Source organism: Bidens hawaiensis, unplaced genomic scaffold (assembly GCF_021521415.1).
Source record: "Bidens hawaiensis isolate Kalapana, Puna unplaced genomic scaffold, B.hawaiensis_p1.1 tig00029004_1, whole genome shotgun sequence".
Classification (NCBI taxonomy): domain Eukaryota; kingdom Viridiplantae; phylum Streptophyta; class Magnoliopsida; order Asterales; family Asteraceae; genus Bidens; species Bidens hawaiensis.
Window position 1 is genome coordinate 41,490 of NW_027494770.1, and position 25,861 is coordinate 67,350.

The 25,861-nt window shown below is 35.7% G+C and overlaps 1 protein-coding gene across 1 annotated transcript; it reads left to right on the forward strand.

Moving 5' to 3' along the window:
- The first annotated feature begins 3,988 nt into the window (after window positions 1-3,988).
- On the forward strand, window positions 3,989-10,178 carry LOC143578039 (pyruvate kinase 1, cytosolic-like). Its single transcript, XM_077061718.1, has 16 exons — window positions 3,989-4,123; window positions 4,208-4,304; window positions 5,218-5,315; window positions 5,440-5,595; window positions 6,473-6,550; window positions 6,663-6,794; window positions 6,900-6,980; window positions 7,060-7,131; window positions 7,224-7,313; window positions 7,935-8,079; window positions 8,265-8,353; window positions 8,731-8,826; window positions 8,908-8,975; window positions 9,081-9,180; window positions 9,318-9,377; window positions 9,670-10,178. The coding sequence occupies exons 1-16, from the start codon at window positions 4,055-4,057 to the stop codon at window positions 9,796-9,798; spliced, it is 1,560 nt and encodes a 519-aa protein (XP_076917833.1). The 5' UTR covers window positions 3,989-4,054; the 3' UTR covers window positions 9,799-10,178.
- Window positions 10,179-25,861: the final 15,683 nt, after the last annotated feature.

Consider the following 25,861-nt stretch of genomic DNA (forward strand, 5'->3'; position numbering starts at 1 on the left):
GTACATAAAATTAATTTATTAAGTTCCAAAATATCATCTATGTTTTGTATGTGAGCAAGAATTTCACTCTTGATTGGTTGATGCTGCAAAACAATTAAGTCAAGTTATTGCCATTAGATTATTTTGTAGTACTTGGTTGTTTTGTTTAGTAGATGGGATGCTTAAATAATAAATACTATGTACGGTGAGTTGTTTGAATGGAAACTAATGTTATTGACAAGTAAATAACATAACCCTAAGTGGTACATATATCTGTGAAACAACCATAATGAGGTTCTTTTGAGAACTTATTGTGCTATGCAATAAATTTAGTCTTATGTCAACAACATTAGTTTCCAATTTTTAGTAGATGGGATGCTTTAGATACTTGAAACAATTTAGATTTATATTATTAAATGGCAATCATCTCATATAATGTGCAACTAAATACAAGGGTCATAATGGGAATTCTATAATAAAGGATCAAATTTATAAAGGGTAGTTTAGGAAATAAAAGTTTTGAAGGAGTTTTGTGCAGGTCTGACCATTTAGTCAAACTGTTAGATGGGTTCTTCGTTGAACAAACCTCTATGTTTTTTGTTGAAAGGTCTGATCTTATATGTTGGGTTCTTCTCAAGGATCATAATTGTCATTTTTGAGTTAACGGGTCAGAACTACCATTTTAGTGAACATACGAAATTCTCATTTTTTGGTTATTCACAGTAGCAAATGAAGTAACATACCTTGTATTTTGATTCCCGATTCCCGCATCACAATAGCACGATAACACGTTCTATCTACTTTATAGATAAATATTACAAGTCATCAAGAAATTCATCTAACTAAAGGAAGACATGTTTTCTTCTTCGTGTACTTGTGCTTTTGGATTATATGTTATTTGAGATTTTGTCGTGGACATCTGTAAAGATTTGTTTCTGGTATTTATTTTCTCATTTGTACAAACTGATAGCAATGCTGGAGGTTACTGTTTATTGGGTCAGATCCCAATGGATTTATTTCATTTAAAAAGATCTACATATTTAAGTTTACGGGAGAGAGCTGAGACGATGTCAAATGTTAGCATACGTTCATGCTATATGAAGGTATTCTTTCGGTAACAATAGAAAAAACTGAAAATTAAATAATCAGATTAACAATACTTCCTTATTTGTTGTCTGTTTTTGCAGTTGAGTGGCTTGGATGATGAAAAATATGTCTTTCCAGTTTCCACATAATTCGCAGTTGAGTGGCTTGAATAATGAAAAATGTGTCTTTCTAGTTTCCACATAATTAAGAAGTTGTATGTTTTCTTGCAAGCTCTCCTATTATTATATATATAAATATCAACAGTTGGCGCCACATAATACCAACTGTTTTTCTATTTAAGAAATAAGTTTCAATACTCTATCAATATTGTTAGCCATGGTAAGTTGGCTGAAGTTAGTTATGTTAAATCATTTTTGTATTATTTGCCCAGGTTCGATCCTTTGCTTTGCTGTTTATTATTGACATGAGCATCTTTTTTTATTGTTTTGCTTGTAGCCTTGTACGCTTTGAGCATATATATGACATTTTTTTAAAGATCTTTTGAATTTAGACTCTTCTTTTAAAGGTTTTTTTTTTTCCAGTTTTATTTAAGCATTATAATTTGACGAAGTTAAGTTTTATATTTAGTGTCAATATCGTAACGAATCTAAGCGATACCAACTAAATACGCATCGACTCATCGTCAAAACGTACCGTAACGAGCCTAGCCAATAATGAAATTATTTTTTATGTATACTTCTAGTACGATAAGGAACCTAACTGATACCGACCGAATGTTTGTCGATTCGCCTATGCAACACCCGTGTTTTTTTTGTTACAATTATGTTAATTTTTCGAAATTATTTTTTGGGTTTAGTCCAGTTCCGTGGCGAACCTATCGATACCAACCGAATTCCTGCCACAACGTCCATATTTTTTCAACCGAATAAACATCGTTTTATATATATTATTTTTTGTATAAGCTATATGTTTACTACTTTCTTTTTCTAATTTGGTGTTGGTACCGGTACAAACCTAATCGATACCGACCAATGCCGCTTTGATCATAAATTGTATGTGTGCTGACACTATTTTGGGCGTTCACATATAATTTTTTGATTTAGTGTAGGTGTCGTGACAAACTTAACCAATACCAACCGAATTTGCGTCAAGCCGTCGCCGCAACGCGGCGGGTTTAACCTAGTTAATATTAATCTTTATATTCTTACTACTCATAAGTTCATTTTATTGTGGCAAAGAGTATATTCAAGCATGCGCCAACTTTTGTGATTGCGGAGTGATTTAGTTGGAGAATTTATTGGTCTCACAAGAACAAAAACTAGGAGAAAGGTATGCAACTCTTATCTTAAACCGCACTCTTTTAATTTTCAAGCCTGGTTGTGAAAGACCAAAATACACTGCCTTAACATCTGTTTGGTATGAGGTAATGGAATGGGCGACGGAATGGAATGGACGTGGTAATGGAATGGACAAAGGAATGGAATGAGTTATTACAATTCCAATGAACTGTTTGGTTACCACATGGGAATGAAATGGATAATTACTTTATATTGTTGGTAGGTAAGAAAAAAATAAAATTAAAATGGTAGTGAGTGGTGGTGGTGGGAGCGGTGGCGGTAACGGTGGAGGTGGTGGTGGCGGTAACAATGGAGTTGGTGGTGGGCAGCAGTGACGGTGGGCGGCGTGTGTGATGGTGGGGCGATGATTGATGGATGCAGGGGGCAGCTGGAAGTGGTGGGTGGCTGGCACGAATGGAGATGGTCTGTGGAGGTGAGTGGTGGCGGCGATGGACGCCAATGGTGGTGATTGGTGGCAGTGGCAGCGGCGGTGGGCAGCGTTGACGATGGGCGGCATGTGTGATGGTGGGGCGATGGTTGGTGGAGGTGGGTGGTGGCGGCGATGGACGCCAATGGTGGTGATTGGTGGCAGTGGCGGCGGCGGTGGGCAGCGTTGACGATGGGCGGCATGTGTGATGGTGGGGCGATGGTTGGTGGAGGTGGGTGGTGGCGGGGTGGGCGACGATGGTGGTGGCGGCGGTGGTGGTGGTGTTGGGAGGGTGGTGGAGGTGATGTAGGGTGAATGAGGGAATGGAATGAAAAAAAACATGGGGTATGGATGGAATGGAATTGGGTATTTTAGAGGGAATGGAATGGGCTAGGTAATGGATCATTCCATTCCTTTGGTCAACCAAACACACTATTTTTCATTCCCTCACAATGGATCATTCCATTTCGTCTTCATTCCTGCATACCAAAGGCTACTAGAGAAAATGAATGTTTCCAACACTTGAACACTTGAATGCATATATAAGAAGCCAGGTGGGATATTATTTGTAGATGAAGCGTGCCGATTAATACCAACTCAAAAATCAAATGATAAAGATTATGGTTTATAAGGCTTTGAAGAAATAATTTCGGTTTAGAAAAAAGCACTACAAATATTTTATTGGATGCAATTTTAAGGAATTTATTTCAATCTTGTAGATGAAAATGTTGATGCATATGACTATATGAGATTCCCATATACATTCTTTATTATCATAACCGAGAATGCTCATTTACACTTCCTACAACATGTTATTTATTAATCATGTTAATGATGCAACAATTAAAGTCATCAACGAATCAATGGCTAAAATAGAAATATTATTGTAAAAGGATTTTTGAATTATTGAGACTTGAAAGAATTGGCTATAGTGAGTTCATTCCTCCACGTTATCAAATGGTTTTTATTAATACTGGTACATATTAAGTTTTACTTACATATTACTCGATCATGTTATTGCCTGGCGTATGTTAACACAATTGATGTTAAGTTAAATTTTGTTATACTCAATCCCATGTATCACTTAGTTAAGTTGTTTAAACCGGTAGTAGCATTTGGTAAACTAGTAAAATAAAGTAAAAACCATTTGCGCAGAACAATATTCTTGTTTCAGAATATAAAACCACCTGGTCAGTTTCTTCAATTCACATCACTGTCTTGTCTCTTTCTTTGAGATTCATCAGTGTCGCAAATCGGCCAAAAAATGCACTCCAATCACCTGCTGCTCGAAGAACCAATCAGGATGGCTTCCATCCTTGACCCTTCTAAAGCTGTTAGTCACTAGATTCATCTTTTTTTTTTTTTTTTAATTAATGTATATATTTTTTGCCTAATGATTTTGATTACTTGTGTGTAGAGTTTCTTCCCTGCGATGACGAAAATCGTCGGAACTTTAGGTCCTCGATCGAGATCGCTTGACGTCATCTCCGGTTGCCTCCAAGCTGGCATGTCTGGTATTATTATTCATTATTCATTTCCTCTTATTATTAATTGTCGTTTAGCACTTTGTTTTTATTTTTTTCATGCATAGTTTTAGTTTAATTTCAGTTTTCATACTGATGTTTTAGGGGTGTGTTATTAGCCTCAACCAATCGCTTTTCTGTTTATCACTTCTGTTTATTTTGTTCATTTTTTGGTTAATAACTAGATCCAATTTAGCCTAAAATTTTGACTTAGATATACATTAAACGGAGATATAAATACGTGAATTGGAGGTATAAAAGCTAGAAATATATGAAAATATGAATGGTTCGGTTAACGGAGGGTACAAAAATTAACCGATAACTGATTTTCGGTTAATTTTGGTTGGTTTTCGGTTGTGTTGTTACATATCTTATACTTGTTACAAAGTTTGATGTAGTGATGAGTTTAATTTTTGTAAAAGATAGAATTTAGGGCATTTTTGAATCCCTAATTTTATGTAACTAATTTGTTTGATGCTCAGAGTCATGGTATGATCCTTGTTGTTAGGGGTTGTGTTGTAAAATACTGAATATCGTTTTGTGATTTCATCATTGTGGATGTCAACATAGGTGTTAATCCGAAACAAATTCTTTATAAGTAATCTGCTTCAGACACAAAGAATAAGTTGTTACAGAGTTTGATGTAATGATCATGTTGACTGATGTTGTAAGGAGTTAACACCGATGTTAACTTTCTGTATTTAATACTTGTTACAGAGTTTGATGTAATGGCGAGTTTAGTTTTTGTAAGAATATTAGAATTTAGGTCAATTTTGCAGCCCTAGTTTTCTGTAATAATTTGTTTGATGCACAGAGTCATGGTGTGATCTTGTTGAATAGGTGTTGTGTTGTAAGGTACTGGATATTGTTTTGAGATTTGATTTGATTGTTGTGGATGTGGCAGTTGCTAGATTTGATTTTTCATGGGGAGATTCTGAGTATCACCAAGAGACTTTGGAGAATTTGAAGGCTGCGGTGAAGAGCACTAAGAAGCTCTGTGCAGTATGACCTTTCTTTTATTCCTTTTCACCTGTTCAAATTAATCAGAACAGTTATCAATTACTAATGAAAGTTAACCATATTACTATATTAGTTAAGATTTTCTAATAAGTGTTTCTATATGTAGGTGATGCTGGATACAGTTGGTGCTGAGATGCAGGTTGTCAATAAAAGTGAGAAGGCCATTTCACTTAAACAAGATGATGTTGTTGTTTTGACCCCTAATGAAGGTCAAGAAGCTTCTTCTCAGATACTACCAATCAACTTTGCTGGGCTAGCTAAGGTCAAATGCAATATCCTTATTATGTGGTAGTAATGCAACTTTATATAGTGGAATATGTTCAGATAGTTAGTAATGTAACTGACTGAAACTGTTCATGATTGAAAATAGGGAGAATTTCGTATATATCTCTATAAAACTTGTAAAATATCATATATACCGTTTTACGTCGAGTTTTTAGTTCAGTACCATTTTACCCATCTCAAGTATGTTATTCTTTAACACTATTTTATTTAAAACTGATATGGTTTAAACAGTTGTAAACAACGATAAACAACTTATGACGATCAATGGATTCATCGAGGGAAATTGAGTTGTAAAATTTTTGTATTGTAATATATATTCTCATGTATATTTGTATTTTATTTACGTCAAGATGGAAGGATTTTAGGTTATCAAACAGTTAATATATTTCGTTACCAGAGAAACATATCATGATATGTCAAAAAAAAAAAAGAAACTCAATTTCATATTTATTGCAGACACAAAAAACTTTTACAATGATGTAAGCGTATATTTAACTAAACAATGAATGCTATTTTAATAGTCAATAATAGAGTATTTAGTTAAAGTTATCAACGAGTATGAAACTATAATATCGTACACAGAATAAAGGTCAACGCATGAAAAGGACCGATCGGAAGAAAACTGATTTGTTTTTAATAAAATAGGTAAATTGGGCAAATATGTTGAATCTAGACCATTAATGAAAAGACCACCAATTTTCGTTCACTTAATATTGCAAAACAAGTATTTATAATCTGTCTAATACATAAGTGTTATGTGCTTAGTGTGACATATAATTGGGATTTGGAGGTTATTTTGGATCTTTCTAAAGGGTTCCTGTGTACTTACGAGAATGTTTACATGTTCTTTTCAGGCTGTGAAAAAAGGTGACACCATTTTTGTTGGTCAATACTTGTTCACAGGAAGTGAAACAACCTCCGTTTGGCTAGAGGTATAAGCAAAATACTTATGTAATTTGTAATGGAAACAAATATTGTATGTCGTTTGTTGTAAATCATTTAGTCATTAACATGTTTAATGTTTTTTTACGAACGCGTTTTCAGGTTGATAAAGTTGAGGGGGCCGATGTTGTTTGCATGATTAAGAATTCTGCAACTCTTGCGGGAGCATTGTTCACTTTGCATGCATCTCAAGTTCATATTGATCTGCCTACTTTGACCGAAAAGGATAAAGAGGTAAACCTATTCTTAAGGTTATTAGACATGTGTTTCTTTGTGTGATCTCAATTGTGTACTTAAATAGATGGTTTATATTTTAGTAACAGCTTTCTTCAATTTCAGCATATCAGTACCTGGGGAGTTCGTAACAAAATTGACTTTCTGTCATTATCATACACACGACATGCACAAGACGTTTGTGAGGCAATCGTGCTTATACCAATAATGATGTCTTTATTGCCACACCATCATTCTAGTGAAATCATTTGATTTGCAAATGCAGGCGCGTGAGTTTCTATCTAAGCTTGGTGACCTGAGTCAAACCCAGATTCTTGCTAAAATTGAAAATGTTGAGGTGATTTGTGTTTTTTGGTTTTATTTTATTATCTTGCCTACAAGTAATTTTTTGTTGGAGTTTATCTTACATTATTTTTCCTTTTTTTACAGGGTTTGACTCACTTTGATGAGATCTTGCAAGAGGCAGATGGTATTATTCTTTCTCGTGGAAATCTTGGCATTGATCTTCCACCAGAGAAGGTGAGTTATATTAACATCTCAACTTTCTATTTTGGGTTGGTCACAGATGCGGTGTATTTTTTGTACTATCATTCTACTCCTATTTACTCATTTTCCCTTTAACAATCATTGCAAAATTGTGGTGATATTGGTTTTACAGCCCACTCAATTTTATTATTAAGTGTCATTTACGTTTGTGAAAAAATTTAATAGTTAGGATAGTGATTCTATTAAACTGAAATTTTAATCTTTTGACACAGTTCTTTGAATAACTCCTGTATTAGAAAAAAAAGGTTATTTGAAATTGCTATTTTTCTCTTGATATTTTATGTTAAAAGCTGCAATTGTTCTTTCCTTCCCTTTGCAGTAAAAAATGAAGAGTCTCTTTACAAAGTTGTCCTAAAAAGTTAGTTTTTGAAATATAACATAAGATGAATTTGCATTGCATGGTTAACTTTTTCTTTAAAAAGCAGATAAAGAACCATTTTCTTATTTATTGAACCCTGTGAGCATTTATAAAAGACCTTTTCAAATTACAGCATCGTTGTTGAAATTTTAGGGAACATTTCATGGAAGTTAAAAGTATATTTCTATTTTTAGTGAATGTATGGCATTTATGTGACTGATAAATCTTTTTTGCAGGTGTTTTTATTCCAGAAAGCTGCTCTTTACAAGTGTAACATGGCTGGTAAACCAGCCGTGGTTACACGTGTTGTGGATAGCATGACTGATAATTTAAGACCAACTCGTGCAGAAGCAACTGATGTTGCTAATGCTGTATTGGATGGTTAGTTACTTGTTCTAACTATAATAGTTCATATGCTATCGTTACTTGCTTTTTAAGTGGTTAAATAGTTTGTCCTTTTTTAGAGGTGGTCTAAGAATGTTTTTTTGATTCTAGAAGTCATTTGATAGTTAAATGTTTTTGTGTAAATTGGGGATTCCTAATATTTCATCCTATGAAAATTACAGGCAGTGATGCAATTCTTCTTGGTGCTGAGACCCTTCGTGGATTATATCCAGTTGAAACAATATCAATTGTTGGTAAAATTTGTGCTGAGGTAATAGTAATATCTCATTAGTTGGGATTTTAGTTTTAGTGTTAAAATTGTAATCATTAGATGATAAGAGTTTGTTTTCTAATGTTATATTTGTCTATAATTGCACATTGTCTCACAAAACATACCAATAAACAAGCAAGCAAATTATATTTAGTTAACCATGCTTACAGATTTTAATACATTTTAAACGACTTCTGACTTTTAATTATTTTGTCCTGTCATAAGTAGATTTGATTTTAATCCATCGCTTATCAACGGGCCGATTTTGGTTTTATCCTAAACCGATCAAATAGGTCAAGGGGTGAATGACGTCATGATATTTTTATTTAAAGGTGACATTTTGTAGTAGCGGATTAATGTTTGAATTTTACTTGCAGGCTGAGAAGGTTTTCAATCAAGATTTGTACTTCAAGAAAACTGTTAAATACGTTGGAGAGCCAATGACTCACTTAGAATCAATCGCCTCATCTGCGGTATTTTCAATATAAATTAATCGTATGTTTAATTTTTTTTGTTAATATAGTGACATGATCGATGTATATTTTATATATTAGGTACGTGCAGCTATTAAGGTGAAGGCATCTGTTATTATTTGCTTCACATCTTCTGGAAGGGCTGCAAGGTATTTATTATTTCCCTGTTTATTTCAAGCATTATTTTACATGATTTAAATGTAAAGATTTTTTCAAAACAAATTATTTAATAAACATTCTTTTATTAAATGCAGATTAATAGCTAAGTATAGGCCAACAATGCCAGTCATATCCGTTGTAATTCCCAGGCTAAAGACTAATCAGTTACGTTGGAGTTTCAGTGGCGCGTTTGAGGTACAAATTATTCTATCTAAAAAATCTACTTTTCATATTTATGTTGTTTTTTTAATAAAAAAGAAATCAGTTCAAATGGGTAGAAAGTTGACTTGTATTAAGTTAGTGCTTTGTTTATTGTGTAAATAATCGAGCAGGCAAGGCAATCGCTTATTGTCCGAGGTCTTTTCCCCATGCTCGCTGATCCCCGACATCCTGTAAGTTCTTAGCAGACTCTGTTTTTTTTTCCTGTGTTAAAAACTTGTTAATCTTTTGTTCTCAAAGTCTTCAAATATTTTACATCATGTTTCAGTTTTACTGTTTTTTTAGTTACTGTTTTCAGCTTATTTAAGAAAGAAAAGAAAAAAGAAAATCTGACCTTGGGGCATATGAAACTATTGCCTTCTGAGTTTCATAACCTTCTCGTTAAGGAAACCCGTAATCCGATGCTTAAAAGTCAAATGATTGACCCACATTTTTTAGTCTGATCATTAATATATATGTGCCCAGGCTGAATCTACAAGTGCAACAAATGAGTCAGTCCTAAAAGTTGCACTAGACCACGGGAAGGCCTCGGGAGTGGTGAAGTCACATGATCGGGTTGTGGTCTGTCAAAAAGTTGGGGATTATCGAGCTTGAAGACTAGGTAGTGTCTTCCTACCACGTTGTTTTTCTGTTTTAATTATTTTGAATTAGGCGTTGGATATATCGCCACCTTGACCGCAAGGTCTCTCAAAACTTCCTGAAATGTTGTGTTATAACAGTTTTAGGCACAGTATTCGACTATAAAACCGGGCTTAATGTTGGTTCTAAGAAAGTTAGTGCAGGCTTGAACATTCATTTTCTTGTATTAATGCTTCTTGACCTTCATCGTTGGGTCCCCATATAATTTAATAAAAATGAATTTTAGTGCTAAGTTTGTAATTCTAAGTTATGGATTTTGAAGCTTGTTCATATGTTTGATTTCATTTAGATCGTTTTAACAACGCAATATTCTTGAGTCATGTAAAATATCACATTTTTTTTAAATCGTGTGTATAAGACTTAAGAGTAAGTATTGTACATTATGCATTAACATGTGTGTACATTATGCATTAACATGTGCTTTAGAGAAATGTGATATTTTGCAAACTTTAGAGGGTATATGTAAAAAGTATTGTATATTATTATGCATTAACGTGTGCTTTGGAGAAATGTGATATTTTTTAACTTGAGGATATATATATTCTTTGGTATATTGTTATATCTAGTTGTGTTGACAATTTGGTTTGGCTGGTTTTGACAGAAGTCCAGGCCAAACTATTGACTACGGTTTCGAGAAATATTATCAAAATCGAGTGGTTCGGTTGGTGAAGATGGTTCATGAGTATAATACATATACGTAATTATACATTCCAATTATGAAAAGAATAAAGCCAATTTGGTTTACACGGTCAGTTTCAAAGCTGTGGAAATCAAATCGTGAATGCAACTATTGATTGGGAATTCAAATCGACCATGTTGGTCTGCATGATTCGGTTTAGGCAGTTTGGTCGTTTTTTTTTGAAGCCTTGAGGGAACATATAAATTTTTCCGCCTAAGAAGATTTTGAAGATATGATAACATTTGGTGGCATAAAGTTTTTATCTAATGAGTAATAAGTTATATTTATAAAAAAACAAAAACATCATACATGCTCCAGCTATGTAGCTCCCTACCCATTTCAAACTTGTGCTCTCGATTTCATCAAAATATACTTGTGTTTTTTTTTCTCAAACTTATCTGATCTAAATAGATAAGATAACGTATAAAGATTTTTTTTGTTATAATATTAGCTCTATCAATAACAAGCTTATTAGAGTAATATATGAACTTTGAACTTAACAAGAGACAAGGGAATAAAAAATGTAAGAATTATTAATCTTACTGGGATGCATTTCTTCATCATACACACATGGTATTTATTATACCGAACCTATTGTTTATATATACTATTGGGGGGACAAGATTTCATTATTGGTTTGACAAAATTGAAAATGTGTCATACACAAAAAGTGTCGGTGGTTCACAACACTCCCCCTTGGATGACACCTTTTCAAAACTTCGGGGTCTTGAAGTACTGCCTCATTAAAAACCTTGCTAAAGAAAACCCAATAGGAAAAAGCTTTAGCCAAGGGAAAAAGAGTGCAATATATAGCTCCCCCTCAAGTTGCAAGTCGTTACTTCGTTCGTACATGGCGCATGCCAATATCATGGACATGTTTTCTGAATGTTGTTGTGGAAAATGCTTTTGTGAAAAGATCAGCTGAGTTGTTGCTGGATTGGACATATCTCATATCAACCTGATTGTTTTTAATAAGGTCCTGAGTATACTCAAAGTATCTTGGTGGTATATGCTTTGTTCAGTCACTTTTGATATACCCTTCCTTCATTTGCGAGACTCAAGCTGCATTATCTTCATAGATAGGAGTTGGAATTCGATCTTTCTCTAGTTCACAAGAAATCAATATGTGTCGTGACATAGATCTTAACCATACGCATTCTCTTGAAGCTTCATGCAATGCAATGACTTCAGCATGATTTGAAGATGTTGCAATGAGTGTTTGTTTCTGAGAACGCCATGAAATCGCAATTCCTCCATTCTTAAATACGTATCCAGTTTGAGATTTTGCTTTATGGGGATCAGATAAATAACCTGCATTTGCATAACCAACTAATCCTTCTTTTGAATCGTTAGGATAAAATAAGGCTAAATCAGCAGTTCCTTTTAGATACCGAAAAATATGTTTAATGCCATTCCAATGTCTTTTAGTAGGGGATGAACTGAATCTTGTCAATAAATTAACTGCAAAAGAAATGTCAGGTCTTGTACAGTTAGTAAGATACATAAGTGCTCCAATTGCACTGAGGTATGGTACTTCGGGACCAAGAATCTCTTCATTATCTTCGCAAGGACGAAATGGATCATTGTCAACATTGAGTGATCTAACAACCATCGGTGTGCTTAAAGGATTTGCTTTGTCCATATCGAAACGTTTGAAGAGTTTCTCAGTATAAGTTGACTGATGCACAAGTATCCCATTATGCATATGCTCAATTTGTAAACCAAGACAATATTTGGTTTTTCCAAGGTCTTTCATTTCAAATTCTTTCTTTAAAAGAGCTATCGCTTCATTAATTTCTTTTTGTGTCACAATTAAATTGAGATCATCAACATACACAGCTATGATCACATATCCTGATGTTTTCTTCTTGATGAAGACGCATGGACAAATAAGATTATTTGTGTATCCTTTGCTTATCAAATAATCACTCAAACGATTGTACCACATCCTTCCAGATTGTTTCAGTCCATACAAGGATCTTTGTAACTTAATGGAATACATTTCCTTAGGCTTTGAACTTAATGCTTCGGGGAGTTTAAATCCTTCGGGAATTTTCATATAGATGTCACTGTCTAGTGATCCATACAAGTAAGTTGTGACAACATCCGTAAGACGCATCTCTAAATTTTTAGAGACTGCTAAGCTGATTAAATATCTAAATGTAATAGCATCCATAACAGGAGAATATGTTTCTTCATAGTCAATTCCTGGCCTCTGAGAAAAACCTTGAGCTACAAGTCTTTCTTTATATCTTGTAACTTCATTTTTCTCATTTTGTTTTCTCACAAAAACCTATTTATATCCTACATGTTTCATTGACTTAGGTGTGATGACAATTGGTCCAAAAACCTTTTGATTGTTTAGTGAGTTTAATTCAGCTTGCATAGCATCTTTCCATTTGTTCCAATCTTATCGATTTTTACAAACATCTATAGATTTTGGTTCAGGGTCATCATTTTCTTCCATGATATCACTTGTCACAGAATAAGAAAATATATCATCAATATTTTCCATTTCATCTCGATCCCACATTATATGTGATTGACCATAGTTGATTAACAATTCCTTATTGGAATCATTTATTTCTTCCTGAGGGAATGTTATATTATTTATTCTTTCCTGATGGAAGGTTCTGTCAATCACTCCATCCTTAGGGTCAGTATCCTTTTCAGAGCCCTTTCTTTTTCGAGGATTTTTATCCTTTGAACCGATTGGCCTTCCACGTTTTAAACGTTTTTGGGATTCATGAGGTGCATTATTATTATTTTTCTTGCATGGAATCTCAACTCGAGCTGGAGCATTAGCAGCCGGTATATGAGATTTAGTAACCCTGTTTATATCAGTAAATACATCAGGTAAATGATTTGCAATTTCTTGGAGATGTATTATTTTTTGAACCTCTATCTCACTTTGTTTTGATCTTGGGTCTAGGTGTAATAATGATGGCACACACCATGATATATCTCTTTCTTGCTTTTTCATTTCTCCCCTAATGCCGGGAACATTGTCTCGTTAAAATGGCAATCAGCAAAACGTGCTGTAAATACATCACCCGTTAAAGGTTCAAGGCATCTTATGATGGAAGACGTTTCATATCCAACAATATATCCCAACCTTCTTTGGGGACCCATTTTTGTGCGTTGTGGTGGTGCAATAGGAACATACACAGCACACCCAAAAATTCTAAGGTGAGAGATATTTGGCTCATTTCCGGAAACAAGTTGTGTGGGAGAGTATTTATGATTTGCACTTGGTCTCACACGAATTAATGGTCCAGCATGTATAATTGCATGACCCCAAATAGAAACAGGGAATTTTGTCCTCATTATTAATGGTCTAGCTATTAGCTGTAGGCGTTTGATCAATGACTCGGCTAAGCCATTTTGTGTGTGTACATGAGCAACAAGGTGTTCTACAATAATCCCCATAGATATGCAATAATCACAAAAGCATGTGATGTAAATTCTCCCGCATTATCAAGCCTTACTCTCTTAATAGTATAATCGGGAAAATGTGCACGTAATTTGATAATTTGAGCAAGAAATTTTGCAAAAGCAACATTACGAGTTGATAATAAAGAGATATTAAACCATCTGCTAGATGCGTCTATTAAGACCATGAAGTATCTAAATGGTCCGCATGGTGGATGAATTGGTCCACATATGTCACCTTGAATTCTTTCAAGAAACATTGGTGTTTCTTTATCGACTTTTAATGGCGAAGGCCTTGTAATTAATTTGCCAAGAGAACAAGATGTACATTGAGACCTTTTATCTATTTTGTGGATCTTTTGACCTTTCATTGGATGCCCATGTGTATTTTCAATGATCCTTTTCATCATTGTGGATCCTGGATGGCCTAATCTGTCATGCCATAAGTTTATGATACCAGAATCGCAACAATTTTCTTTAATTGTCATATGTGCTTGAGGCACATTTATATATGTATAATGCAAACCAGAATGAAGCATTGGCAATTTTTCCAATATCTGATCTTTGCTTATGATATGCAAATATTTTTCATTACTAACAGTCCTTGATTGAGTATCATATCCATTATGATATATGTTTTTGAAACTCAACAAATTTCTTGTTGATTTTGGGGAAAATAAAACATTTTCTATTTTGAGCTTTGTATCATTTGGTAATGCTAAATTAGCTTTTTCCACTCCTTCTATCAAGTTTGTAAGACCTGATATTGTATTGATGATCCCTTTTGTTGTTTCAGTTTATAAAAATATATTTTAGATCTAAGTATAGTATGCGTGGCTCCACTATCTGCTATACATATATCTTCTTCATTTATTTGATCTTGTGCTCCAGTGATTTTCATTTTAAATCTTGAAAGTATTAAGAAAAAAAATAATAAATGTGTAACGAAGGCATTATGATATTTTAATAATAACTTTATTTAATTGAAAAACAAACAGTACATGAAGGAAACTACATAATTAAAGAAAATGAGAAACACACTTAATTATTGCATATAATTATTGTCGTCAAGCAACATTTGTTTCGGAGATCCACATCAAAGTCTGCAATGCTCAGCTCAACATTGAGATCATCAAAGTTATCAACATGGTTCACTTCTTTCTCTTTTCCTTTAACAGAGGTTTGGTACAGTTCACACAGATGTGGAGCTGTGCGACAAGCCTTTGCCTAGTGGTTTGTACTTCCACATCTAAAACATGGTGTGCCATTGTTTTCGGACCTACCAGCTTCATTCCATTTATTGTGGTGATTGGAATTGGTATTCTGTGGGACATGATAATTATTGGCTCTCTGGTTACGACCACGGCCACGGCCACGACCACGACCGTAAGAATTAGTGTTCCATTTGAATGAATGCTTACGATCATTAAAATGCCTTTTGTCAAAATGACCACGGCCACGTCCATGGCCTTGTCCACGACCTTTTTCCCATTTATTACCAGAATTTTTATGAGAATTTTTGTGAGCAACATTTGCTTCTGGTATTGCTAATGAACCCGTGGGACGAGATTGATGATTTTTCATCAATAATTCATTATTTTTTTCTACTACAAGGAGAAATGCATTTAGATCAGAGTATCTCCTAAAATTCTGCAATCGATAATGCGTTTGCAAGGTTATATTTGATGCATGAAATGTGGAGAAAGTTTTCTCCAACATATCTTCCTCAGTACAGTTTGCCCACAAAATCTGAGCGTTGAGCATATTCTGAACAAAGCAGATATGTACTCATTTACTTTTTTTGATATCTTGGAACCTGAGATTGTTCCATTCATCTCTAGCATAGGGAAGTAGAACTTCCCTTTGATGATCAAATCTGCTTTTTAAATCTTCCCACAAAATGCATGGATCCTCACAATTTGAATACTCAAATTGTAACATCTCATCAATGTGTTTGTGGAGGAAGACATCGGCTTTTGCCTTGTCTTGATCCTCGCAATTATTCCCCACTGTTATCGTATTCAAAACACCCATTGATTTGAGATGTCGTTTGACATGTTCCGTCCATGACATATAATTATCTCCGGTGATATTAAGAGCCGGAAATTCAAGTTTTGCGATGTTTGCCATTTTATTACTAAACACAAATAAGATAAATATTAGAATTACAAACTTATTAAAATTGAAAGAAAATACAAAGGTAGAGCTACAAATAGATAAAGGAAAAAGAAAAGATTAAACTCTCTAGGTGGGAGATTACAAATTAAGAACAATAAGATTATCAGCATTATGGTAGTTAACATTAAAACTGGATGAATCATCTTTCCAAATATTAGTATGAATAATAATAAGAATAAAGTTTAATTATTCTTAAAGTAATATTAATTATCTTAAAGTAAGATAATAAATAAGATATTAAATAAAGTTTATTTTATAAAATATATAATTAGTATGAATAATAATAAGAATAGAATTGTTAGTGTAAATAAATCTAACTTCTAAATGAAATATTAGTGTGCATATATAAATAAAAGTTAAAATAGTTATCAAATTTTAATAACAATGTTTATACACATTATTGCTATTACTTAGTATATGTATATGCATATATATTTCCAATGTATATAATTAAAGAAGTGTTTATGATGCTTATGTGGATACCTTTGTACCTATTACCTTTCTTGATTAGGATATAAGCGGCTCGTGCTGATAACGTGTTATAATATTAGCTCTAACTATAACATGCTTATTAGAATAATATATGAACTTTGAAGTTAACAAGAGACAAGGGAATAAGAAATGTAAGAATTATTAATCTTACTAGGATGCATTTCTTCATTATACACACATGGTATTTATAATACCGAACCTACTGTGTATATATACTATTGAGGGGACAAGATTTCATTAATGGTTTGATAAAATTGAAAATGTGTCATACACAAAAAGTGTCGGTGGTTCACAACATTTTTTCAATTTAGCTGAAAATAAGATTTTTTTAGTTAACTTGAAATAGGAGTAATCGTAAAAAATAAAAGTTAATTCACTAAATTTATTCAGGTTCTTGAATGTTTCATTAGCTTACTATAAGGCTATATATAGTGGAGGGGCTACAAAATGAGCGATTTGCGCCATATAACGCCTAGTCAGCAAATGGTAGGTTTTTGTTTTTAGGTGTAATGGTGTTGTATCCCATATATATATATTGATATATATATGATGTACATAGAAATATACATCTTTTCGGCATCAAATAATCTCTAAAAACTACAATTTCTATCTATAACATAGCATAAGAGGCTACTTATCATAATAAAACATAATTTCAGGTGAAACCAAGCCCTAAACAAAGAAACAAGCGAAAAGACGAAGAAAAACAGAAGAAAACACAAGAAAACAAAGAAACACGCCCCAATGCCTCAAAAACACGCCCCCATGCTTCTCAACACAAGAAAAGACAAAATCTGGAAGCAAAAGCACGGGGCCGTGCCTACCAAACATGGGGCCATGGACGAGAACACAGAAAAGACAAAGAAGAATTAGCACATGTTACTAAAAACCACGGGCCGTGGCCACCTTGCAGAAAAGACAAAACAAATCTGGCACATGTCATAAAAATGCACGGGGGCGTGCCCATCAAGCACGGGGCCGCGCATCACACTCCAGATTGCCTATAAATAGTGGCTCATGTTGCACTCATTTGGTGTGCCTTGAAAAGATATCTATCGGGTTTTCACTTATAAAAACACACACTAACACTCACTTTGAAGATCTAGTGAAGAGTTTGAAGGCTTGGAGGTCATCACCATCAACAATCATCATCAACCATCATTACCATCATTGAGAAGGAAGATTCATCTACAATTGGTTAGATTGTTCTAAGTTTAATCATGTATTTGTTATCATCATTCATCTTAATGTTTATCATCATGCTCATTATGAGCTAAACTCCTTTTACCATCTAAAATCTATGAAGAATCTTTGTTTTACTTGATAATTAATCAAGACATGTGATGCAGTCTAGTAAAGTACATGGTTATATTACAATTATCTTTTGATGAGAAATGTTTCACCATCTTAAATCACTAATTCAAAGTTGGTGGTTGTCAATTCTATTGGAAATCGTTCATGATCGATTCATGTTCTTGAAAGATAGAAATACTTTGATACATTATCGAAACATGGATCCTTATATTGTACTTAGAAATGATGAGATATAAGTTATGATGTATTTATCTAAACCTTGGTAATCCGAAAATGGCTTTGCTTAGGATATCAAATTAGTTAAAGAAATCATATGTTAACGGAATGTGTAATTATAACCTACATAAATCAACCAAGGGGAGGTTGTGTGATGAATTACAACCAACCGAAGTTGTTAGAATTGGTATTTGAGAAATCGAAGTCAATCCTAATCTTTCTACTTTACGAAACTACTTGCCAACTTAAATTGACATCATTGAGATGGTATGATATTAGGAAAGGGTGGACTTTAAAATGCGCATGCTATCTCCTTAGTGCCAAAGATGTTCACTTAAGGTTTAAGGAACTATCTATCATATATTGCTATGGCAAGTTTATCACATGTCCTAATATTAATTATCAATGCTCAAATGGAGTGGATTCTTGATCTTAGATGGTAACCTTCGCATAATTGAACAACTCGTTTAGAATCTCTTGTCTTGGTCACCTATATATTATATATAATTACTTATATTTTATAAAAAGTTCAAAAATTAACCCCAAAATGATTCAAACCTCTGATTAAAGTAAAACAACGATTTATCATTAGAAATATTTGTGTCCACGGATCGATACTTTGTTCTTACCAATACTATTATACATATACGATAGGTACACTTGCCTATTTTGTGTGTGTTTAGTCTTTGTAGAAATCACTTTTATAAATTTAAAACACGATTTTGTGCAAAAGCAAATCATTTCGTTCATCATATTTTACACCACACGCACGCACACATCAAGTTTTTGGTGCCGTTTCCGGGGACACGGTACGTTTTTAAGAAGGATCCAAGTTTAATTTAATCATTGTCTATAATTGTACAAATTTTTAAATTCTATTTTATCTTAATTTTTTTTACTAAATACCAAAATATATAATTTTATGGCTAGCCTACTTTTTAACCTTTATTTACCTTACCTTACTTTAGCTTAATTAACTTAGACCTTAGTTTAGTTTAAAATAGCTTAGCTTAACTTATAGCTTAACTTAGACTAACCTTTAGATTAACTTTAGCTAACTTTTACTTTAGTGTTTAATTTTGATTTAGTCCCATGTATGTCCTCTACTTTTGAGCCTGAGCTTGTTTCTCCAATTTCTAAACCGGAACGACTCTTTCGTCGACGAGCACGTAAACGGACAACAAAAACCGCCGAAGCAATCAAAGGCGAATTAGTAGACGCCACCACCTCAGGAGAAAATCAAACCGAAGAAATGATGGCGTCCTAAAACAATGAGCCGAACATGAGCCAGTATGCCAAGCCAAGTCTTGAAGGCTATGGAAATGGAGTGGCTCCACCCGAAATCACCGAAAATTTCGAAATCAAATCAAGCACCATTCATATGGTGGAAAATTCAGTTCAATTTTCATGGTCTCCTCGACGAAGACCCTCTTTCTCACATATCTCGATTCTTACGAATCTGCGGAACCTTTAAAATACAGAACTGTTCAGAAGATCAAATCAAACTCAAACTCTTTCCTTTCTCTCTAAGGGGTCAAGCCCTAGAATGTATAGAATCTATTTTCTCTGGTTCCATCACCACTTGGGACCAGATGGTTGAACAGTTTCTCCTCAAATATTTTCCGCCCGATAAAACTGCCAAATACCGAGCCAGCATTACCGGATTCCGGACCGATGATGATGAGTCGTTACCCACAGCATGGGAAATATATAAAAGTCTTCTAAGAAGATGTCCACACCATGGACTGAGCGTATGGTTACAAGTTCAAACTTTCTTTGACGCACAATCCAGTCAAAACAAACAGGTCATCGACCAGATCGCTGGTGGAGACCTGGGATCCAAATCACCTAACGAAGCATTTGAAGTCCTGGAGAAGGCCGCAAAGAAGAGTTTCTGTTACAACCCACCCACGTGATTCCAACACTCTTGTCACAGCACAGCTTGAAGCCCTTTCTAAAAAATTCGAACAACTTCAAGCCGAACTATGAAAAACCAGACTCACCTGTGACACTTGTGGAGGAAATCATAAGACGAGTGACTGTAAACAAGTCATCAAGGCCATGGAAGAAGTCGATTTCATCGCTCGACAGAACAACGCTTTCAGCAACAGCTACAATCCAAGATGGAGAAACCACCCGAATTTCAGCTGGAAAGACGGAGGTAACACTCAAACTTTACCCGGATTCGAAAAGAGACCAATGAATCAACCCTTCCAGCCTAAACCTCAATTTCAAGATCAAAGTTCTAGTATCCATCAAAACCCAAGCTACTCTAAGATCGAAGAAATGCTAATCCAACTCATGACCAAAACAAATGAAGCAGAAAAGAAAGCCGACTCAAGAGCTGTTGATATCAGCGGAGTATTATTAAAACATGAAGCTGATCTCAAAAGTCAACAAGCATCACTTCAGAACCTAGAAACCCAAATTGGACAAATTGCCCGACAATTATCCGAAAGACCACCTGACACTCTTCCAAGCAACACAATTACCAACCCGAATGCAACAGCTAACGCCTTTACACTCAGAAGCAGTACGACCACTGTTGTCTCACCAACTTTAGGACCAGTTATGGAGAAGAGATCTCCTGATGAAACACAGGAGATGCTGACCCCAACAAGCACAATACTGCCCAAGGAGCCAGTCCGAACTTATGTTCCACCTATTCCATACCCTGGAAGACTGAAGCAGGAACGATTGGAAGTTCAGCATGGGAAGTTTCTAGAACTCTTTAAGCAACTCCGTATCAACATCCCTTTTGTCGAAGCTATTGCTCAGATGCCTAAATACGCCAAATTTCTCAAAGAAGTACTGGCAAACAAAAGGAAGCTGGAGGAGCTCTAGCATGTCACCGTAAGTGAAGAATGCTCAGCCGTCCTCCAAAGAAAGCTGCCGACAAAGATGACCGATACAGGGAGCTTTGCTATCCCTTGTGTCATAGGAAATTTGTCTGTTAGCAATGCCCTGGCCGACCTAGGAGCTAGTATTAATTTAATGCCTTATGTGGTTTTTGCAAAACTAGGGATAGGAGAACCAAAACCCACCCGCATGAGCATTCAATTCGCTGACCGATCTGTTAAATATCCTCGGGGCATTGTTGAAAACATGCTTGTCAAAATTGACAACTTTGTTTTCCCAGTAGATTTTGTAATTCTAGACATGGAGGAAGACAAAAGTGTACATTTGATTTTAGGAAGACCCTTTTTAGCCACCGCAAAGGCTATTATTGATGTTTGCACTGGCAAACTCACTCTCGGGGTCAATGACGAGGCAATCACTTTTGACATAGGAAAATCTATGCAATATCCGCAACAGCACAATGACACATTATACTGTGTTGACATCATAGATTCCATGGTAAGTTACTATAGCGAGATTCCTCTATTAATACACCACTAGAAACACAAGTCTTAGACAAAACACTCAACAAACCCATTTTAGAAAACGAAAATCTCAATAATGACTACCGCGAAGAATCAGAAATGGTATATGAAATCATTGAAAATAATGAAAAATCAAAACCATCAATCAAAGAACCACCGGCCTTAGAGTTAAAAGAACTACCAAACCATCTCAAATACGCCTTTCTAGAAAAAAATTCTCAACTCCCAGTAATTATTTCATCTCACCTTTCTAAAGAAGAGAAAGACGAACTTCTGAAGGTTCTCAAGAACCATAAGAAGGCCATCGCATGGAAGATCATGGATATCAAGGGCATTCGTCCTTCTTTTGTACTCACAAAATTCTCATGGAAGAAGAATACAAACCCGTGGTCCAACATCAGAGACGTCTCAATCCCAACATGCAAGATGTGGTGAAGAAAGAAGTAATCAAACTACTTGATGCCGGATTAATCTACACGATCTTGGATTCACCTTGGGTTAGTCCCGTTCAAGTAGTACCCAAGAAGGGAGGAATGACGGTCGTAATGAACGAGAAGGACGAGTTAATACCAATGAGAACCATCACAGCCTGGTGAGTTTGCATTGATTACCGGAAGCTTAATGACGCCACAAGAAAAGATCATTTTCCACTTCCTTTCATCGATCAAATGCTTGAGCGATTATCTGGAAAAATGTTCTACTGCTTTCTTGACGGATTCTCCGGATATTTCCAAATTCCCATTGCTCTTGAGGATCAGGAGAAAACCACTTTTACATGTCCATACGGAACCTTCGCCTACCGAAGAATGCCATTTGGACTATGTAATGCTCCAGCCACCTTCCAACGGTGCATGATGGCCATCTTTTATGAAATGATCGAAAACTCTATGGAAGTCTTCATGGATGACTTCTTAGTCTTCGGAGACTCCTTCGATCATTGTCTGAAAAACCTAGACCAAATGTTAGCTAGGTGTAAAGAAGTGAATCTAGTGCTCAACTGGGAAAAATTCCACTTTATGGTAAAAGAAGGCATTGTTCTCGGTCACAAAATTTCTCAAGACGGACTAGAAGTTGATAGAGCCAAAATAGAAACCATATCCAAACTTCTACCGCCAACTTCAGTCAAAGCCATTAGAAGTTTTCTAGGTCACGCAGGTTTCTATCGCCGCTTCATAAAAGACTTTTCAAAAATCTCTAGACCTATGACCAAACTTCTGGAAAAAGACGCACCATTCGTCTTCTCTGAAGAATGTGTTGAATCATTCAACTCATTAAAAGACAAACTTGTCAACGCACCAATCATGACTACACCCAATTGGACCATTCCATTCGAAATCATGTGCGATGCAAGTGACTTTGCAGTTGGAGCCGTACTCGGACAATGCAAAGAAAAACACTTTCACCCAATTTACTATGCCAGTAAAACTCTGAACGATGCACAAGAAAACTACACCACAACAGAAAAAGAGTTACTAGCAGTAGTATTTGCATTTGAAAAATTTAGATCCTATCTAGTTCTTTCCAAAACCATAGTTTACACCGACCATGCCGCAATACGTCACCTCTTCAACAAACAAGATGCCAAACCCAGACTCATCCGATGGATCCTATTATTCCAAGAATTCGACATTGAAGTCAAGGATAAAAAGGGAGCAGAGAATGTCGCCACATACCACCTTTCGCGCTTAGAATGTCCAACTCCTGAAGAACTTCACAAAGAAATTATCAACGATAATTTCCCACATGAAGTTCTCATGCGCATTCAAGCAGTCATAGAGGAAAAAGACGAAAGTCCTTGGTATGCCGACTTCGCAAATTACCTAGCTTGTAGAATCCTAAGAAAAGGGCGTACTCATCAATAGCGGAAGAAATTCTTCTCCGATCTTAAGTTTTACTTCTGGGAAGATCCATACGTGTTTAGGATAGGTGCGGATCAAGTTATTCGTAGATGCGTAGCGGGCAAGGAGGCCTTAGACATTCTCAAACACTGTCATGAAGGACCAACAGGTGGACACCATGGTACCGCCACTACGATCAGGAAAGTGTTTGATGCAGGATTTTTCTGGCCCACCATATACAAAGATACACATGCTTTGATCCAAGCATGCGATGCTTGTCAAAGAGCCGGGAACTTCTCATCAAAAAAATGAGATGGCTCAAAAGGGCATTCAAATTTGTAAAATCTTTGATGTATGGGGAATAGATTTCATGGGTCCATTTCCTAACTCATTCGGAAATAAGTACATCCTTGTAGCAGTCGACTACGTGTCTAAATGGTTAGAAGCACAAGCTCTTCCCACTAACGATGCTCGAGTAGTTGTACGATTTCTGAAAAAGTTGTTTTCACGATTCGGTACTCCGAAAGCCCTAATCAGCGACAGAGGTACCCACTTCTGTAACACTCTGATGGACAAAGTCTTAGCACGATTTGGGGTTCAACACCGACTGTCAACACCATATCATCCTCAGACTAGTGGGCAAGTAGAGGTCTCGAATCGGGGAATTAAGAGAATTTTAGAAAGAACTGTAGGAATTAATCGCAAAAATTGGGCAGAAAAGTTAGATGACGCTTTGTGGGCCCTCAGAACAGCCTACAAAACTCCCATAGGAACGACACCCTTCAAGCTCGTTTAGGGGAAGGCATGTTATCTGTCAGTAGAATTAAAACACAAAGCTTACTAGGCCCTCAGAGCAGTAAACTTTGATCTAACGTCCGCAGGAGTAAACCGGGAAGATCAAATTCGTGAGCTCGAGGAACTGAGGACATTGGCCTACGAAAATTCCTAGTCTTACAAGGAAAAGACTAAACGCCTACACGACGCCCATTTAATAGGAAACAAAAATTTCAAACTGGCGATCGTGTACTGTTATACAACGCTCGTTTACATATTTTCCCAGGAAAACTAAAATCCCGATGGACAGGTCAATACATAGTTGAATCAGTTTTTGACTATGGGACAATCGAAATTTCAAATTCAAATGGCCAAAAGTTCAAAGTAAATGGACATCGATTAAAGCCATATATCGACGGTCCACTTGAAGAAGTTCTGGAGGTATTAACCCTCCAACTCCCTGAATAAGAAATCAATGAAACAAGGTCTGGCCAAGACCTTCACAAAACTAGGCCTTGTAAAATATATATATATATAATAAAAATAAAATTTTGAAAACCACGGGGTCGTGCTCTCAAAAGCACGGTCCCGTGCCAAAAATTTCGAACCGGCATCTTTGCTGCAAAAATCTCAGTCAAATTGGTTTGTAACAGAATTGTCAGAGCAAAAACACGGGGCCGTGCTTCGAAGAGCACGGAGGCCGTGCTTGGCTTACTGGTTGGTTATAAAAGGCACCTTGTGTCATTGCATTCCTTGCACCAACCAAAACCAAACCAATAACCTCTGAAAATTCAACATGCCAACTGAGATGAGTGAAGCAATCCCCGTTTCCCGACACCCGAGAAACGATGCCCGTCATGTTTCCAAAACCGAGCTTCTCTTGAAACTTCAAGAACTCGTTAAAGAACTCACCGAAATGAATCTTCTTGCTGATATGCGTCTCGTTCAACTCACCGAATCAGTGGAAAACATGAAAATGGAACTTCGAGACATCAATGAACAACTCCAGTTTCAAGTTCTCGGTTTCACGTATTTTCCACCACCAGGACCATTCGGAGGAGGAGAGCCTTTCGGGGAACTCTAGGAAACTTAACTTTCTGTTTTTACGTGTAAACAAGTGCATTAAGCACAATGTGTTAGGACTTCGGGCTTAACCCGAATATTTTCTATTTATAGGAAAACCGGGCTTATCCCGTAATTGTTCTAGGACTTTTATTTTAATGAAAAGTAATTTTTAGATGACCAAACTTCTAAATTATCACAATACACGTCATTCTAAGAATTCCAGCTCTTGCATCTTGCTGAAAATTACAAGAAAATTCATCATGATAAAAAGCACGGGCCGTGCTTTCCTAAGCACGAGGCCGTGGTCATCCCAGAATCTTCAGCATGATACGCGCTGATTCCGTACAATTCTCTGAATCAGAAACATTTATTCCTCTAGCAGCACGGGACCGTGCTTTTGAAAGCACAGTGCCGTGTTCAACTCTCCAGTCTCTATATAATGCATGCATAAACTCACTATTCCATTCACACCAAACACAACTTACCAAAATGGAAGGAAGAAGGGTTGAATGGAGGCCAGTAAGAAAGGGGAAACAACATGAATCCTCCTCACACCTTGAGGAGGAGGTAATGAGACTCCAATGCATCATAAGAGATCAAGTTGAGAGCGACATGCAAACCGAAGCTCGAGTAGTCGAGTTAATTAA